Genomic DNA, 19,401 nt, shown 5'->3' with positions numbered 1-19,401 from the left:
ATGACTACAAAATGTTTATGTAGTTAATCTAAATGATCATAGCATATTTGACAATAATGTGATCACATTTCCTATGTCAAGAGAGTGGCATTTACATATATCAATCATTGTGAAGAAGGCAGAAATTAGTACCACATAAAGAGCCACTATTTGGCACAGTAGGACTTCTAACTTGGCCAGTAGAGTTTTTTTGTGGGTGGAATGTATGATATCTTTGTATGGAGTTCTCATATTAATGCCAGTTCTTTCACGTTCAAGAGAAATGTATTAGTTTTTGCCATACATAAATTTCAACCAAGGTTATCCTCTTGTCTTTAATGCTTCTAATCTTTTCACTTGATAATCAAATGGAAAAGCGCTATGATCAGTTATTCATTCAGAGGGACATCTGTTCAATACTGTCAATAAACACATGGAAAAAGTGGTGTATTGGTTCTGCTACGTAGATGACATTCTCTGCCTGGGGACAGGGTCAAATTACGTCAACATGATGCATCCCAATATTTCCTTTGACACAGGAAAAGAAGTTAATGGCAAAATTAACTTCTTAGAACTGGCAAGTGCCATAAAAGAAAATAGATAAGAGTTCTCTATCTACAGTAAACCAACATATATGGATCATATAATTCCCAATGTATCCTCCCACCATTTTTCGCACAAATATGCAGCCTTCCGCTGGCTCCTGCACACCCCCCTTTCCCCCCAAATTTCAATAAGGAACTTAGAACAATTACAAACGTAGCAACCAGCAATGGATACAATCTAAGCCTAGTAGGAAAAATAATACAGAAAAGGGGGAAAAAATGGCCAAAAGTCAAATTTCCCCCTCTGTCCCTAACTTTTAAAGACTTCAAGTGGTGCAATTCGATTCCTAGGAGATATCTCCTTTAAAATCTCAAATCCCCTTCCAACTACACTCAAAGCAGCCTTTTACCTTCCCCTTACTCTCTCCAAACTCTTAGCTAATGGCAAAGACAAACAGGATACACTTTTAAAATCAGCCATCTAAGAACTTAAATGCGATAATTGCAACACATATTATGCAGGTCAAACTGTGAGTAATTTCAAAACACAAACCCAAGACCATGCCAGGTGTCACAAAAATCAAAACCCCTATTCCCTCTTCGCTAAACACCTCTTAGATTAATGTAAACATGATAGCAATTTTATCCCAGAAATACTACATATCCTTCCTAAAGGTTTAAAAATGGACCCTCTGAAGCTAATCAAGATTCGTAGGAACTTGACAGACCCCAACATAATACTTCGTAATGAGCAATTATACATTCATCTCTCCCCTCTCCTTTCTGAGAAACTGACTTCAATGGTTCAACGTACTCAGTCACACATACCACATGAACAGACCCAATGCCACGCCATAACCAAGGAACTATCATTCTTCTGTTTTGTTTTCTTTTTCCTTGACCACCGACTTTCACTTCCAGGAAATTCCCCGACCCACCTTCACTTTCCACTCTTCCCCCTACATAGCCACCCCTCTCTACTAGGGTAAACAAATCCAACAGTTCTATGTACCCATCCCTAACCCCCTCCACTACCCCAGACCCAATGCTTAGTCATAAGCAAGGCATCACTGTCTCTCCTTCCCTAAACCGGAAAATACCACGACCCCCGACTTTGAAGTCCCAAAATACCTAACCTCCCTCTTTCAACTTCCCTCCCTCTCCTCTGTTCAAAGGGTATATATTCAACAGCTATATAACTTGTACCTTACTAGTTGGTTGTTACTTGTAAGTAACAACCAACTTGTGATTAATTCAACAGCATAGCAAGGAGCTCTGATATTTAGGTAACTGGATATGCATAATTATTTTATCAGAAAATACAGCACAGTTTTATGCTGTATCAATAACATTTCTGTTTTTAAAATACAACTATGTCCACATTTATTGGAATACACATTACCAATGTATACATACATAATATAATACAAGAGCAAGAAAAACTTGATAGAGGAATTGATCCCAAAACTTAGGATTAACTGTCTGACTATTCCTTTATCCTTGGAACTAGACTCTTCTACAGGTGAACCACATCAACATAGATGAACACTTGATATGCATTTTGCCATTGATTATCTTATGCTTGTTTGCACACATTACATAAGCTTCCTTGTACACTAGAATGTTTACTGTCCACAAAAAATATCAACGCCTCATTAAACATTTGATTTCTCCCTCTCTGGCAATGAATGCCCATTCAAATTCTGTGATTCATTTTGCTTCAATGTCACATTTATTGTTTTCTCTGTCCTATTATACATTTCTCTTTCTTTCACCTTTTTGGGTTCTTTAAATGAGTCACTTCTCTGTTTCACTTTATGTTCCACCCGGTGGTTGGGGTAATCTCTGCTACGTTTCACTACGAAATTCTGTCCTTTTAACTTATTTGAACTCACTGCATTCATAATAGTGTTTTGCAGAAATTTTTTATTTGCTCCAGGCAAAGGGCAACGTTTCCATCCCGTTGGTCCATACATATTTGACCTTGCCAACCCACGCTTAGCTTCTAGAAGGAGCTCAGCTTCAGCAAGCCTGAGGAAAAAGTGGATTTATTTAAAGCATTTATTGAAAACAAAACATAACCTTTCATCGTCCAAACATCCTTTGATTAATGAAGGTAAAAAGATAAAGAAAATGAATATTGGCTAGAGACCCATTGTTGAGAAAAATTCATGAACTGAGAATCAATATCAGCTTTATACATCATGAAGAAGTGCAAATACAAACAAAATCTGCCTAAGCTACCTGGGAGTAGATATTATCAGAGTCATTAATGCAAGATTCATAGAAAAATGGGATTGTTTTATAATAACTTACAAAAAATTACAGGTAGAGCACAAGGAAAAGAAAACCTTGGCTCATGTAGGACGCACTGGAATTAGGTAAATGCAGAGAGAAGGAAGTAAAACGACTGAAAAGAACTTCAGTGCAGTGAAAGGACAAGAAATTATATTTTCACTGACTATACGGATTGAGGGGTAAAATTAATTTATTACCACACAGAACTGAGAATTACAAATTTACAAAAGGTGTGATTTACCGTTTTAAACCTGGCTATTTTGTTAGTTTCATCCTGGTTGCAATAAAGTAAACAGGGTGTTTTTATTATTTATGATGGTGTAGCCTGATCCCACATATAACATTCTACAAAGTGGGTGTAAATAGGTGCATGTCCAAATGCAATATGCTCTAATACCTCCTGAATTCATGACACATGTGGCTATTACGATATTTTTCTTTTTGATTAATTAGCCTGTTTGCTCCTTAATTCACTCATGAATGTTATTTAAGGAGTAGTTGATTACTTTTGTTACAGTAATACCATATCATTTGTGCCTGTCAAGACTACATGTTAAGTCATTTGGCTGTGTATTCCATTGAGAAATCTTCTCATGAGTACTTATCTCATTAAAACATATTTTACATGATATTTTACTGAAAATATGGCAACTTCCAAATATTATTACAATGATTATCTACGAAAACGATTATCTCTTCAGGCTTTCCTGGAATTATATTAAAGTTCCACTACTTAAACAAATGGATTTTAAAGGGTAGAGTATTATCGACTGTATTGCTATTGCGGCGCACCGCGCACGACTACCTGTGACATCGTACGGAATTTCGGCACAATATCTTGTTCATTTTAAGCCCTCGAAATCTCGGAGTGTAAGAGGGCGCCTCATTATTGGAGTGGTTAAAAGCACTTGGGACCGGGATCCGGATTCCGGTCAAGGTGAATGATTTTTATTATCTGAAATTGTTGCATTGTAATGTATATTTAGCGGAACTCCGTTAAAAGTTATTGTCGCGGCACCTCCCGGAGTTTCTTAGAAATTGGAACAAATGTTTATTTCACCAACAAGATATCTCCAAGTGAACTCTGACCTGTTGTATTGGAGTTCTCGCGAATGTGCACAAATATAAATAAGCTTAACTCATTAAACTCTAACGGCTTCGTAAGCAAAAATGGAAAACAATTTTCATCGAAATTGCATACTCCTTAATTGGTAGTCATTGCGTAAAACATAAGAAATTAGGTAATTTGCATTGAACCACTTGAAGGCTCGACCGATTTTAATAATATTTTTTACGTATTTACCGATCATGTTCATTATTTCCATGGATTTATCATCCCTCAAATATGTCCACCGTATATGGAAGATGAGGGTGCACACATATATTATGTTCTCAGGGGCATCACCCGTGGGCAGTGGGTGTCCACTGCATTCTGTATTATTTGGCACAATGCTGTACGTAGTATGCACTTTGAAACCTAAAATAAATCAACGTCAATTTGAGTGCGGTTTCAAATTGCTTTCTATAATCGTTTTCCATACTACTCTTGCCATAGAAAACATCCATCATAAGTAGGCACTGGGTGAGGCTAAAAAATGTTACTGAAATCACACACAATACTACTAACGTCATAATCAAAACAGATAGCGAGACTAGGGGCAAGCGGGAACTATGCAAGTGGCATTACAATTGAGGGATGCATTGCCTTTGCCAGCCACCATTCGGATTTCCCATTGCGCTAAAATAAAAACAATTGTATCGCTCAGGTTTCGGGCAGGGTTGGCAAAACCAAGGCTCCTCGTTCGAAAGCTCAACCTATGCTGCACGCTCAGCTGCAGCGCCCCGTAGCATTCTTAATAAAAAAATCGTAAATCACAAGAAAACCAAATTGGACTATTTCGAAATATTTTACTAACCTATTGAGATCTATGTCCTCTTCCATTTTGCGGTTCGTAAAATGCTGCTGATTCCAGCGGATCTTAATATTTCTTCAATGCACCGAATCACAGTGATCAAAATTCGGACAACCAATCCATTGAGTTATTACGGAGAGGTCAAGTAGACAATTACTGTCGGATTGCTACAATATCATTTTTAAAATACACCACTGGAAGCCTCAAAGTATTAGCTCAAGTGCACATGAAACTTTGAGCCATGAGTAACGTGAGTAGGTATAAATTTGTGACAGACCTTGCTACCCATTGTTACTTCCAAAACAGATTCAATAACGTCAATTTCGTATTTCAACAAAACAATACACTAACGCTGACCGTAAGTTGATGGAGAAGTAGTTTCGACTTTCATATACAAGAACACCAACTGTTCAAAGTTGTGTTTGTACCCATTATTTTAGGATAGCATAGAACCGACTAGGGAAAGTAACAAATAAATCTTTGACATTTTTGTGATACGCATCATCGTTATCGACATATTCAGCGGTATGATCCGCACTGGCTTACAGTTTTAAATCATGTTTTTTACGTTACTGTTGGTCATGCCTATTACTTAATTTCTTTTGGTGTTTGTATTGTGTCTTCATTCTTGTAATCAATGCCGTCTTCGAAAAGTGAAAGAAAACATAACCATTATTGAATGCCGAATCTTTCAATTCCAACATAATGACAGATAAGGCCATGCTGTCGTCGTTAGTCAAGGAGCATCACGTCAAGCAAGCTGCCAGGAAAGAAGTACAAGGTAAGAGAATAAGTTTGACATGTAGTATTTGTATCTACATAAATAGGTTCATTAAGTGTTGTATTGCAGAGAACAAAAGGAAGGAGGCTGTTGAAGCGGCAAATAATTTGACTCAAGCCTTGGTCGATCACTTAAATGTTGGGTGAGTAGCATTGAATTGAAATCTCCTATTTTCTTCAAAGTGGAGATAGTGCGTGATTACTTGTTTCCCAAACACTTGTAGAGTCGCCCAAGCTTACCTGAATCAAAAGAGACTTGACACAGAAGCAAAACACCTTCATCATAATGCCACCAATTTTGCCAAGCAAACCCAACAATGGTTACAGTTAGTGGAAAGTTTCAGTGGTGCCCTAAAAGAATTGGGAGATGTTGAAAACTGGGCCAAGAGCATCGAAACAGATATGAGAACAGTTTCTAGTGCACTGGAATATGCATACAAAGGTAATAAGAAATTTACTCCAAACGGCTTTTGCGGTTAACAGTAGATTGAATTTCAATGTTAATTCATTCTGTTTCAGTAACGCAAGAATCTGCTTGAACGCCTCTGTAAATCATCTGCAATGTCTGATTCCAGCGAATTAATTGCTTAGGGAAGATTTATCAAAAACTTCATGTCTATATCCCACTGTAAAAACGAGCCTGTCATGCCTTGAATCGGTTACTTTTATTTAATCTATCAATAAAATTATTCTAACCTACAGTCGAAGTCATTCTTATCACAAACACGGGTCATACGTGATGACTTTTTGGTACCATACAACCTCAGACAGGGTCGGGTCCCACTATTTTGTAATGTTTATGTTCAGGAAGTTCACATGTTTATTGGTCAGAATCTTAATCCAAGAGGGAATATAGATGTGCATCCCATGGCGTATGCACGGGATGGAGCAGTGAAAGTAAATAAGTCCCATCGGTTTCGTTTTATAACATTTCATAATTGATACTTGTCAAACAACTGGATTTCTTCAACTCGTATTGGACAATTGATCTGACTGGCTACTTAAATAAAGTTACACCAAGAGTCCCCGGAAGACACGTTCGTGGAATAAATTTCAATGTCATACTCGGAAGTAAATAATTACTATGTACAGGTTAATCGGAACAATGTTGGGTGTTATGATGGAAAATGTTACCAAACACTATTATGGAATCTTTTTATCAACGTTCGAAAAAACGTTCCTAAACATTTGCTTAATTCTATTGCAAGAATCTCCTGTAGCAGTTAAACTTCACACTCCACTTCGTGGAATTGTCTGTTGATCATATTAAATGCATGTAAGTTTCCAAGTCTGTGGAAAATTACCAACTCAACATAGATACACTCCTGTTGCATTGTACTGAAGACCCAAAAATGGAATGGTATGTGCAGCAAGAATAACTGTTCAAGTTGCTGTGAAAACTGCAGTGCTTTGCCTAACATCGTTGATGGGAATTGACAGCAAGGTAGAAAAAAAGGCCAATCTTTTTCCATATTTTATTTTGGTCTAGAATTTTCTAAGGTAAAAAAACAACTATAAATATATTGTCAAACATTAAAGGAGACTAGACACCTTAAAAATTTTACAACACCTGTAAACAATATCAATAATAATTTTAAAAATTCGGTAAGATGAAAAAGTTTAACCTCTCCACCCTTTTCACATCGGAGAATCACACCCTCTAATGTAATGGCTAATACCACCACCTATGCAAAGGCATCTTTGGTTTCAATCATTTTCACCCATCAAATACAATGCATTTTAAGAAGTATGCCTACCTTTATTACATTGCATGAAATGTTAATTGGTAAACTATTTTATTGTACGTGAAATCACAAGTTTCTGTATAAAAAATAGTCCCAATTCAATGATCAACTACCAGAGAAACATCAGAAATCTGATTCCGTGAATTATTAAAAAAAATCTGAGTCAACGGAATACAATATTAAATATGGGAGACTGAAATTTCATAGAAATGTTACATCCTAATGTCAAATAAATTATGTCATTTTCCATTAAGTATATAATTAAAGCTTCCGAACTATATTTTAGGCACCAAACCATTGGTGTGGTGGTTCATAAAGTATGTATTCTAGCTAATCAATGGAGCAAATGGAACCTCAATTGTATCAAGCTTAAGGCAATTGGCAATAAAAATTCATGCCACTCACATGCATTGCAACAATGATAAAATTCTAGTCGGTCAAAGATGTGCACCCACCCTCCAATTCAATCATGAAAAAGATTAGTCTTTTGACTACTCTAATGTGGAGTAGGATCAATATTTTTGAGGAACACTACATTACCAATTTTGAACACAAATTTCAATAAGTATTACCCACAATTATTAAACTTTCCACAAGGAAACTTCCTTCCTAAAAATGGTTACTCTCAAAGGACCTAGGTGAGCTCGCCAACACTGCATTCATAATCCCAATGACTTGATCTAATAAATTGAATGCTAAAAATCATCATGGCTTCCTGACCTTTCCATAACCTGTTTAGAAACGGGACCAGAAATTTCCTTACAAAATAATAATGCCCGAGATTTCTCTCAATGAGCTAATAAATAATCTGCACTAAACAAGGAATTTCATAATGAGAGTTTGTTTATTTTTATTCAATACTCAACAATTTACAGTCCTCTTCGACCAAATACACTAATAAAACCTACATAAACACATTTATGATGAAAAACAGTAATTCTCACCATTTAGATCTCAATAAAAAAATAAAGATAACGGCAGTCAAACAAAATAATAGATGGTCTGGCTTATGCATGCAGTCTCTCAAATAAAAATGTTTATGGCCAATACTTATTGGTCACCCATAGCTAAACAAAAGCTGTAATGATAAGGGATACCTATAAAGAAGACACAAAATTCATTGCTATGTAAGGTCCAATTAATGAAATTAAATTTGAAGGTATTCAGATAACAACCTTAATAGCAACACAAATTGAGAGAGAGTCTTACTACTTTGTGATGGTGGATGGTTAGACCCACAGAGGACACTGACATGTGGATATGAACCTCACTTACCAAGTAAGAGACACCGTTATGATGAAATCAATTCATCTGTCTTCTGGCAGGTCAAGTAGAATGCAGAGACTAGTATATTACACCAAGACTTTAAGTTCACCTCTTGGGCATTAGCTAACCGAGCAATGATACTCCCATTATGTGACCACAAGACAAATTCTAGTTCAATGATGACAAATTAGTACTTCACCCATTTCTTTAGGTACTTGAATATAGAAACCAAACCTTAGGTGTCAACTTTTCACTATCCTAAAATTATTTCTCACCCAAATTCAAGCACATTAACTGGAAACTTACCAGTGTCTGGCATCATAGCTTTGGTTTCAACGATTCATTTACCTTACCACTAATGGACATGATATTTGAATATATGTCATTCATGATACTTCTTTCAAATTTGGATCCATAATATCAATTTATATTTGTTCCAAAGTTTAATTGCACTTGAAATATGTTCGCTTTCAAACACATTCATTATGCCAGTAATGCGAGCATTGCACTATTCTCAAACCAGGAATGAGCTGTAAATAATGTAATAGAGATAATTTCAAAAGATATATATTCATTTTTTAAGAGACAAGGTGTGTTTTTCAATGAAATGAATAAAAAATTATTACAGTGAAGTACTGACCTTTCACAGTTTATTAGGTTAACTATAATACCAAAGCTAACTTACAAATTTGTTTTATGAAATGATTAGAAATGTTCATGTTAAGTAAGGAACTTGCATTGGCAAAAGACAAATTATGTCTTCATTCATTTTCTTGAAGTGGAATGGATGAAGTTATTTATTGAATTATTTTTGTCGTTTGACTAAAATTTATCAAGATGATATGAATTGTTGTAGCATGTTTTTGCACATCCTGAAAATGAGAGTTAGAAATGTTAAATTTTTTGCTGCCAGATGCTTCCATACTTACCAAAAGCTCATCACCCCAAATAATCCCTTATTTTCTCCTCACCACCCCTATATCTAAAAAAATTCTGACTTTTAAACAGAGTAACGTTAAATCACATAAAAAGGCACAAAACTACTCTGCAAGTGAACCACAAGAAATTGGCGTAAGTAGAAAATTAAATTGAAAATCTAGATCGAGTCAGGCACATGCAAATAAACATCTCACTTCAGTCTTAGAAGCACATCAAAGTCAGGTGGCATGGTTTTGCTTCCAAAATCACAAGTGAGCTAGATTGCAAACCCTTGGAATACTTGGCGAGGTAAACATTCATGGGCTAAAGCATATGCATTGATTCACTCAAGTGTCCATTAACTATCTTTTACCAAGTTGTTTCCTCCATATTTTTCTAAGGCAAAGTTAGTCAACCCTTACGGAAATCTGGTTCATCTTCTGTAAATGCATGTATTCTACGATTATGATTACCTATTTCTTTCAACTGGTCATTAATAAAATACACTAGAACATACACCAAAACTGCCTAAGGAATTCCAACAAGTCAAGGTGCAACTTAAGCAAACTTCCTTCCTGAAACTTCATCTTTCTGTATGACTTTTATCTTATTTAGCTAATAATGTGAATTGAAGAGAAAATTTTCCATCATTAAATAAGAATTAAGAGGTAAATTCTAACCTATAATTCACGGACAATTTATTCAATGACTTTTTTAACTGCCGTCTCATTAAAATGTACCATGCTGTCACTGAAGTTAAGAAAATACCTATCTTCTACTCACACAAAAAATAGGAGCATTATTGTACTACTTAGATGTCACATAGATTTAACAAATAAAACTATGAAAACCGCCTTCCAAGCCATTGGCACATTTGCCACCCGCCCCCCCCCAATCTTATGAAAATATATACTTTGGTGAGTTTTTAAAAAAATTAATACCATACACTGATGATTATGGGAATTTTAGACGAAACATGAATTTTATCTTCTGGACAATTCGATTATAAATTAGAGATCTACTTTTTTCTCAGGCACAAAAACCCTGATCACTTATTAATTAAATTACAAAATGCTACCAGCTAGTTAGCCTTTTCAATGACATTCTTTGATCAACAACTAGAATGTGAAACATCACTGTTGACTGAATTGAGGTGGATCTCTAAATATGGACAAAAATACTGCTATTGATGAAGAAATGAGCACAGCAAGTAGAAAAAATTGGACAAATAACAGGATAGGCAAACAATGAAAGAAATCCTGCATGCACACTCAGTGCAATGCAAAAACAAGGATAATATTTCTGAATACTAGTATGCACATGTGGAAATTAAATTTATAAGAATTATTCGAGTAAACATTCACACAAATACCACGGAATTTCACGTACATCTGGGAGAACAGGTACACGTTTTTAATATTTGTGTTGGCTTTTGTCACTAATCCTTACCAGCTTAAGAATTCCACATGTTTTATTGCAACAATTTGTCAGATTATAATATGCTTAAGCACTTAGTGATTGACAAGTAATACTACAGCATAAAATGAATAATTACCGACGATACAATGCCGGAATAGAAATCCATTGTTTCCATTGAGTGAGAGTCACAATTACTTAAAATAAAACATCTTCACATCTACCCCCGGTGATATGAGGCTCTAATAACAAACATAAACTGTACGTTTAAGTCACAAAAGCCTACACGGCTTATATCAATAAGGAAAACCGAGCCACCGAGGTCATATTTATAGTTATTCAATAGAAATCAATTAATTTTACTAAAACTTTCCACACAAAATGAACAGGATAAAGTTCTTTCTCTTAAAATTATTAATTCCACACGACGCGACGACGGCAACTCGACGCGGCATTTTCTCTCCCGTTCGAAACCGGAACACAGTGCACGGTCCCTCCGAGAGACAAGCGGCGCCGAAACGAGAGGGATGGCGACACGGGCTCGCGTGCAGCTCCAACCGACGCGTTTGCAAATCACCGGACTAGTACGGCCCGTAGCGAAGGGAGGGTGAGGGCCCGCTGCGAGCCACAGACCTTCCAGTATCGAATGAGTCACGGCTAAAGTCCTCACGCGGCGCGCCGTAACGACCCGCGGATGACTGGGCCCCCGGACCACCGAACATGCCGAAATCCGAGCCACCGGGGCGATCAAAATAGTCCCTCGATGAGGCGGGGGAGCTGCCGATCGAGGGAAGGGGAGCCCGAGGACCAGGAGGAGGCGGAGGTGGGCCGTGTGGACCGGGAGGTGGGGGTGGGGGCAGAAAGTCGCGACCCCGTGGTCCGGCCGGACCTTGGTCTCGTGGGGGGTAGTCGCCTGGCCCCGGGGGCATGGAAGGAAAGCGACGTTCGAAGATGTCCCGCGAGTCGTCAGAGCCGCGGACAAAGTATCCGCCGTAGTAATTTTGCCCAAACCTTGCAAGCATCCGGTCGCGCATGAACGGCGGAGGTGGTGGTGGCGGATAGGGTGGTTCGCCGCGCCCGAACATTCGACCTTGGAATCCATTACGATCGGGTCCCAAGTGTGAGAATCCCGAACCACGAGGGCACTCCTTGGACCAGTGCCCGCCCCGGCCGCATCTGTAGCATTGCTCGGGGTCGCCCATTCCCGGACGATGTCTCACTTTACTTGTGGATACTTGCACCTTTATCGGTTGACCATCGAGGACATGACCGTTCAGCTCTTTAATGGCGTCATTTATGTTGTCGGTTGAGCGAAGGTGCACGAAACCGTAGTTGCGAACGACATCGCACTCGACCACGGAACCAAATTTAGAAAATAGCTGTCGTACCTCTTCAGCCTTGACTTTATCTGTCAAATTTCCAATAAAAATTTTCGTGGTCGGCGTGTGTGGTCCTTTACGGCTCGTGGCAGCCTCCACTTTCATGAGCTGCCCCTTCACCGAAAACCCACACAAGTTTTGAATAGCCTCACGCCCTGCCTCCTGACTTTCCATGTGCACAAACCCAAAATTCTTAACAATATCACATTCCACCACCTTGCCATATTTCTCAAATAAGGGTCTTATATCATCCGAGGTGGTGCTGTCAGTTAAATTGCCAACAAATATCTTGAAAGTGCCTACACTATTAGCTCCTGGCATTTTGGAAATCTTTTAAAGTCCTATATAGAAAACCTTTACCCGATTATTTCAAAAGTTGAAAAAGATTATGAATTGAAGCTGCTTTCAGCAAGTGTTGTCCACTGAACTGCAGTAATGGTAAGATGTGTGCACCTGTGGATTAAAAAAGAAAAATGAGAAAACACAATGCTGAATTAAAGAGCTCAATTATAGAAAATACAAGTACTTGTTACAACAGTAAGTAAACATTAAATAAATAATTCTTAAATCAACATAAAGCTAGCATGGAAATGCAATTTAGTTGAATGATGGTGCACTCCCAGGTACCCATCTTAACAGAGCCTTGAAGCACACAATTAGTTGCAGCAGGTTCAACAAAACAATGCTGACTTGAAACACATGCCAGAATTGGCAATTCGGATTCAAACATATAATAACACATTATAAAATGCCAAAATCATTTGCTTGTAGGCAAGCAAAATAGGAAGGTGACAGGATGAAAAATAACAAATAAATAATGTGCCAAAAAAATAAATGAAGCCATTTCAACAAAACAATCTTACCAACACTGAGGACTAAACCACAGACAATCTCACTCTTCCAAATAAATTATTCAATCATTTATATGCAGTTTCGCTTAAGTGACATTTCTCGAGGGAAAAGGAAAAATCTAGTTTGAGCATTAGTCCTAGTAAGCTTATCATTGGCTGCTTCTTCTGCAAGCTACGCTTTGTTTGCAATTTTCAACTATCTACCTGCTCTGTCTAGACCATGAAATGCAAAGAGTAACAGGAGTAAATCTGTTCCCATACATTTGACAGCAGGAATTCCCTCAATACCAAATATGTTCAGTTAAAAACAATCATTTCTTTGGAATGCGCACAAAATTACATGGACTTTTATGTTTTTATTTGTACCTATAATTTGAACAGTTTACTTCAAACAAATTTCTAATCCCTCACCAATTCAACAAGGGAATTTTTATTATACTTTAAAACAGCAGCTAATAATGCATTTCCATCTAACCCTGCTCATGGTCAATGAAATAATTGTCAACACTAATTTGGTGGACTTCAGGTGTAGAAGGAATGATATGAAATCTGAAGTTGAATTAACAAAACGAAGAGAGGAAAATTTGCAGGGAATCTTGCTTCCCCAAATGCATAGGCCATTTCCCAGTCATTACCCTTATTGCAACAATTTTTCATTTTAACTGAAGTTATTCAACTTCATGCTGTAAACTTGTCTCTATAATTTTGGTTGTCAAAAGTGGTTCTAAGAAAATCTCAAATTTTGACTATTGCTTACACCTGAATTTCCCTTTTAAAGTCTGAAGTGGAAACATTGCAATAAAAAAATTAGAAGATATACACAAACTATTACACCAGACACGTGTGCGAAGCTGTGAACCAAGCACACTGCTGGCAAAGACAACCATAGAATATGTAATGAGTAAGATATATAACACTAGGAAAACTAATGGTGAGCATTAAAAAGCAATAACAATGTGTGAGAAGATGATGCTTCTGTAAAATGAGGATTCAAAAAAATTTGATTTAAGAATGGACCCCTTTCCTTCAATTTCTCATGTGCTCTTCATGCAAGAAAAAATTTAACAAATAGCTAAGGAAACATAAATAATTGCATTTCCATGAGTATTTAGAAACTGGCATACCATTTCTTTCAGCAGTATGTGATTATTGGAGAATGAGGAAGTAGTTTGAAATGAAAATTTAAAATTTTTTCCAACACTTTGAAATTCCACAGACAGCAGCCTTCAGGTATGTTGAAATTGTGGTTGAGAGAATAAAATATTATCAAGTGGAAAAACCAAAAGGAATTTCTTAGGTCAACTGTATCCATTTTAACCTTGTGGAACTCTGCTATTTTAATTAAAATAGCATAACTGATTTTCCACGTCAAATTTATTTAGTAAAACATACTTCAATTTCATAGAAGATATACATCATCTTCAGCAAAACCTATTTTGCAAAACAAAAAAAATGCAAAGAAAAAACAAACTTCCACTCATATGGAATTTGCTTTCCTCTTACTGATAAGGAAAATCCACAACAATATTTTATCCAAGTGTGTAAGGATCACATTAACAAGTTCAAAAGGAGAAAGGACAATTATTGTACAATTTGAATCAGAATCAATCAAAAATCTGAACATAGGGGGAAAAATGCCATTGAAGAAAGACATCGAAAGAAGGAATTTTCTTGTACTATTTTACTTTTAACACAACCCCCTTAACTTTGATTAATATTAAATTAAAGTGAACTTTAAACACGAAATTCAATCTCTCCCAAACAGATAGGAAAAAGGAATAATGAAAACAGGTAGTGCACATTATGAATGCATGATCATTAGAATGTTTTCTACTACACAATGTACCAACACTACATGCAATACCTTTCCCTTCCCCCAACCCCAGCACTCATTTCATGTGCTGCTTAAATATATAGATAATATAAACCATTTTTAAAATCTTATTTGCCTGGGACATTATTACCGCGAGGTGAAACCTAAATTTAAACTTAACTGTAGGCAAATAAAGATGACAAATTATTTTAAATTTGACTTACAAATAATATCAGTTGTAACATATAATTCTATAACTCATTCATCCAGAACATAGTACTTGAAAAATAACATTTGAAATAAACTCAAGATTAGATACTTATCTTTGATGAAAGTAGGTTAAAACACAAATTAACTAAGTTTATATAAAATATTGTTTCAAATTCATTCTGCATGCAATATCCTATTAACCTACACAAGATAAATTTTCAACATCTCTGCTATCACAATGGAAACTCCAAACCACTTATAACACATCTGGGGACACATTTCCGGTCTGCACAAACTGATTTTCATAGATTAGTATTCGTTGATCAAGTGTTTTTATTTATACCACATGGAAACGTTTTTACTATTACTTCCAAAATTAGGTTTTTCTCAATGTTTATAACTGACCTGATCTATAATTAACTGTGCTAATATAAAATTAACATTGAAAACAACAAGTACTAGCGTAAATGAAAAAACTTTTCAAGGAGTCAAATTCTGGAAAATATTCTTTCAGTATTTTTATCTCATCACCACTATCTACAGACGTTCCACATGAAACCAGGATCAACTTGTCCCTTCCCAGACTGCATATTTGATACCACTGAAATTCAGATACATGTAACCCCATTCTTTAAAGAAAACTAGCCAAGAGCTCATGTTTGTATTATTCACTGGGTATAATACTATATAAAAATTAAGACTTTCAACACATACGATTTACTTAAAGCCTGAAATCAAAAGGCAAGTGTTAATACACAAAGTAACACCAAAATACGCATGCAGTCAGTTGATTATTGAAAACCATAATTCCCCTTATCAAAATTATCCCTCAGAAAACCACTGAAAATGTGCTTTTTGGCAAACAGATGAATGAGCACAAGTGTACTCTACTATACAGTAAACTACCATAAATAAATGCCATCAAACCATGTAATTCCGCCAGCGAAGACAAACATGCCATAATTGTAAATACTTCCAATGCATGAATAGCTTTCTGGAAACAATTTTATACTTCGTACAATAAGTTCATCAAATGCTACTACACGCACAAGCTCGTTAATGTTGATGAATTAGTGTATGGACACCATCAATACATGCCTAACATTAATATAACATAAAACTCATATTGGCCAACGTTCCTGCGTGCCGACGATAAAATTTCGAACTACAGCTACCCTGTAAGCAGCCCTTGGGTAGCATGGGGTACCAGGTATTTGAGCACTAACTGTTGTTTGGTGCATCGCTTGCTTACGTTGGGGTCCCAAATTACACTAAGATTAATGATTCCTTAAAGCGATTGCTACTTTAGTCTATTTTTCGCAGTGGTCTAGCCTACTAATGTGACGCGGCTTGTTCCACTCGAATGACCTATACTTCAAACTGAAGTCTAGTCTGAAACCCTCATGGTTCCAATGTCTACAAACCAAGGCAGCTTTTCTTAGGAACCTACTAACCGGCCCAAAGAAGAAACATTTTTTTCTGAAAGTTTTGAACCTGTTACAGTTGTCGAAATTAGAAGTCCGGGTAACTTCACCACTATTTAACATCTTAATTAAACTTTCAAGAAAAAAATTTTAAACTGGGAAAAGTAACGCATTCTACAATGCGTGGCTAAAATTTATTTCAATAGACAATATGACGGCCAAACATCAATGTGACACATCCATCAATCTCAAGAGCGTACGCAACTATTAGGTTAACCGAAATAACTGATAACGATACCCGCCACACGAGGTACCCTTTTTCAACCTTCTGTGCATATTACACGTCGGTGTGCCCAATGAACGATGGAATTACAGGAGGTTCATTTCGGGACAAAGGAGAAGTGAATAATGAATATCACACCGCAAGCAAGGGCCTGGTAAGATCCGGGATTTATATAGATCGAATACTTACACAAGCAGTAAATGCCATCAAATATTATGTTTTGTACCCCAATATAAGATTTCAGAATCGTTGGTTATGTTAATCAGGCAAACTGATTGGAATAAGGCGAGATTTAATGTAAACTGAAAATAAACAATTGCTGCACTAAGTTAATTATCCGAAGAAGCCGAGAACAAAACGACCCAAAATGTAGTAAATCACTGGTCCTCTCTTCGGAAGACCTATTCCTATTAAGCTAAGCAGCCTTCGTTCCATCTTGGCTTCCGCGAATGACAAACCGGCCATTTTGTGAATATCTAGAGTAACAATAACACCGCTGAGTCTTAGTGAAATTTATGCGAAATGTATTTAACGTGGGAGGCATTGGTAAAAGGTTACACAATAGACTGGAAGCAATTCTATAACTGCATAAATATTTAATAAATTAAATCGGTGATTTGCGTGATAATCCATTAGCCAGAACCACTAGCCGTGTTCACCCGCACTGATGCTAGATTAATAACAAGATGCGAATTAACAACCTTAAATCATTAATATCCCACTACAAACTACTCAACCATAACACAGCGATATGCATAAAACGGAATTACAATCGGTGATCAAAATACAGAAAGATTAGCTATATCACTTTTTGTCCGGCCGCTTACGTATGCACCAAACGAGTTCACCAAAACTAAGTCATGATATGCTAAGAGGTTTCACAAACAAATCTGCCAACTAATAAATCACTGGGGAGTAAGATGTGAATAAAATAAATACAAAATATCAATGAATATTTAATTTTCTTACTTATTCGTTTCCCCTGGCACTCCCAACTAGTCTCTAAGACGAGCCTTTCACTTGTTTCGAGAATCACATTGCCTCAACTCAACCCAAGTTTTTTCCCAAACAAATAGATAACGGATAAATTCAATAATGATATTATATTACAAGTGAATTAAATACTCGAATTACCTGAGTCAAAACACGGCGAAGTCTACGTGGAAAATGATGAAACGGCGTTTATCTTACTTTCGTAATTAAACACCATGAGGCGCTGAATGAGGTACACTTATCTCATCCCACCCACGGAGTCGGCCATATTGCTCGAAGGTGGAAGTCACTATTATTGTTCATATGATATCTCTTAGCTTATTAATTTGGTAGAAGCCTAGTGACTGAGTCATTCATGAGTTATCTGTCGGAGATGTAGCCGTTGGCCAATGTGACACACCCGTTGTTATCATCAATATTTGGTAGAAACAAGTGAGTAAAAACGTCAATACAAGTCGAAAGTTTCATGCTAGGTACAGCATATTTTAAATCTAAACCATATAATGTAGCAAGGAAGTAGTCCCATTCCTTTGTATTGTGTGGTTTTATTCAAATGTAGCGTATCGTTAACTCCAAATTGTGTTAATCTTAAAGTGTATTAATCGGTGGGAATGTCATGATCTCATTACCATTTTAGGAAAGCACGAAGTACGTGGACAAAGAGAAAATTTATCTATGGCCTACTATTTTGCGCAGTACTTTTGGTACGCTAGTTATAATAAATTGATTGATAATCTCTCACGTATTAGTGACTCAGAAGTGTTAGTCATCAACTGAATCAGTATCACCCGTCTGTCATCATTCCTATTTGAATTTCCTGTGTTAGTGAAAGCTAAATTGAGATTAGTGGCTGGTTCTCCGGTTCTTTGTTTTGTTTTTAATTTCAAAATCAAGGCATTTATATTTGAGCACTGTTTCCAAAATGAGGCGAAGCTCGATCAATGGGATTCATTGCCCTAGTTCTGTTGTGGTTAGAAGCGAAAATGTTTCTGTATTGGTTAAATAAAGGAAACCCAAAAACTTAATATTTGTAATGAATAGGTTGGGCAAAGTGGAGATCTGCAATGCCATTTCCGCCACCGCCTCCACCTCCTGGGCCTCCACCGACCCCTTCATTCGGTTTAAACGCCAAGGAATGTTCAAAATCATCCGGAGGTGATCTCCAAGGACGTGATCTGCTGTTGCAGTCGATTCGACAAGGTGCCAGGTTGAAGAAAGCAGTCACAAATGATCGTAGTTCACCATTAATTTCAGGTATGTCTTATACTTACCCGTAGGATTTTTTATTGCTAGATATCATTTTGAATACAAATTATCGACTGGCTGATGAGACGTCCTGCCCTTTTGGACATTAAGTTGTATCTGTTCTTCGTGCAAAGAGAACTTCTCAGTAAGCGTAAGTCACACGTCCTAAATCCATGGCGAAAAAGTTTCGAAATGGGATTTACTAAATCATTATTTTTAGTAATTGTTTACTGCAATTTTATCCTGAAAATTACCATTAAACGAAAGTGAGAAACAATGGATAATTCTGGCGTTTCGTTGCTTCAACAATTAGTTAGTGGCTTATTGCTTCTATTTCTAGGAA

At 36.7% G+C, this 19,401-nt stretch overlaps 3 protein-coding genes and 1 long non-coding RNA gene across 9 annotated transcripts in view; 2 read left to right on the top strand and 2 right to left on the bottom strand.

The window, feature by feature from the left end:
• Positions 1-2,457: 2,457 nt before the first annotated feature.
• On the bottom strand, positions 2,458-5,073 carry LOC139692377 (uncharacterized). The gene is made up of 3 exons (XR_011701747.1): positions 4,739-5,073; positions 4,126-4,299; positions 2,458-2,555 (listed from the first exon to the last, which is right to left on the bottom strand). It is a non-coding gene; the product is annotated as an uncharacterized lncRNA (long non-coding RNA).
• A 72-nt stretch (positions 5,074-5,145) lies between these two features.
• On the top strand, positions 5,146-6,216 carry Blos1 (biogenesis of lysosome-related organelles complex 1 subunit 1). The gene is made up of 4 exons (XM_071590535.1): positions 5,146-5,516; positions 5,586-5,658; positions 5,740-5,957; positions 6,035-6,216. The coding sequence occupies exons 1-4, from the start codon at positions 5,441-5,443 to the stop codon at positions 6,052-6,054; spliced, it is 387 nt and encodes a 128-aa protein (XP_071446636.1). The 5' UTR covers positions 5,146-5,440; the 3' UTR covers positions 6,055-6,216.
• A 770-nt stretch (positions 6,217-6,986) lies between these two features.
• On the bottom strand, positions 6,987-18,039 carry LOC139692598 (RNA-binding protein lark-like). Of its 4 annotated transcripts, none has more exons than XM_071590871.1 (2): positions 17,955-18,039; positions 6,987-12,692 (listed from the first exon to the last, which is right to left on the bottom strand). In XM_071590871.1, the coding sequence occupies exon 2, from the start codon at positions 12,558-12,560 to the stop codon at positions 11,442-11,444; it is 1,119 nt and encodes a 372-aa protein (XP_071446972.1). In that variant the 5' UTR covers positions 12,561-12,692; positions 17,955-18,039; the 3' UTR covers positions 6,987-11,441. The 4 variants fall into 4 exon arrangements, 3 of the variants coding, with proteins under 3 accessions (XP_071446972.1, XP_071446973.1, XP_071446974.1); XM_071590872.1 differs by lacking the exon at positions 17,955-18,039 and adding an exon at positions 17,790-17,840; XM_071590873.1 differs by lacking the exon at positions 17,955-18,039 and adding an exon at positions 17,010-17,132.
• Positions 18,040-18,078: 39 nt separating this feature from the next.
• Positions 18,079-19,401, top strand: part of LOC139691920 (WAS/WASL-interacting protein family member 2-like) — a 36,739-nt gene continuing 35,416 nt past the window's right edge. For all 3 annotated transcript variants that reach the window (XM_071589867.1, XM_071589868.1, XM_071589866.1), the window contains exons 1-2: positions 18,079-18,245; positions 18,855-19,067. In XM_071589867.1, coding sequence (XP_071445968.1) covers positions 18,878-19,067 — 190 coding nt within the window. In that variant the 5' untranslated portion in view covers positions 18,079-18,245; positions 18,855-18,877. The remainder of the gene's footprint in view (positions 18,246-18,854; positions 19,068-19,401) is intronic.

The sequence above is a fragment of the Hetaerina americana genome, unplaced genomic scaffold, assembly GCF_022747635.1.
Source record: "Hetaerina americana unplaced genomic scaffold, ioHetAmer1.1.p SCAF_4, whole genome shotgun sequence".
In the NCBI taxonomy this organism is placed as follows: Eukaryota; Metazoa; Arthropoda; class Insecta; order Odonata; family Calopterygidae; genus Hetaerina; species Hetaerina americana.
Note: the sequence above shows the minus strand (reverse complement) of the source record. Positions and strands in the feature narration are given on the sequence as shown.

What these genes read in the sequence shown, in the direction of transcription:
- Blos1 (XM_071590535.1), top strand. Translation starts at nt 5,441, where the DNA reads ATGACAGATAAGGCCATGCTGTCGTCGTTAGTCAAGGAGCATCACGTC. An exon ending in TGCCAGGAAAGAAGTACAAG is followed by an intron (nt 5,517 to 5,585) that starts GTAAGAGAATAA and finishes GTTGTATTGCAG; the next exon opens with AGAACAAAAGGAAGGAGGCT. An exon ending in ACTGGAATATGCATACAAAG is followed by an intron (nt 5,958 to 6,034) that starts GTAATAAGAAAT and finishes ATTCTGTTTCAG; the next exon opens with TAACGCAAGAATCTGCTTGA.
- LOC139692598 (XM_071590871.1), bottom strand. Translation starts at nt 12,560, where the DNA reads ATGCCAGGAGCTAATAGTGTAGGCACTTTCAAGATATTTGTTGGCAAT.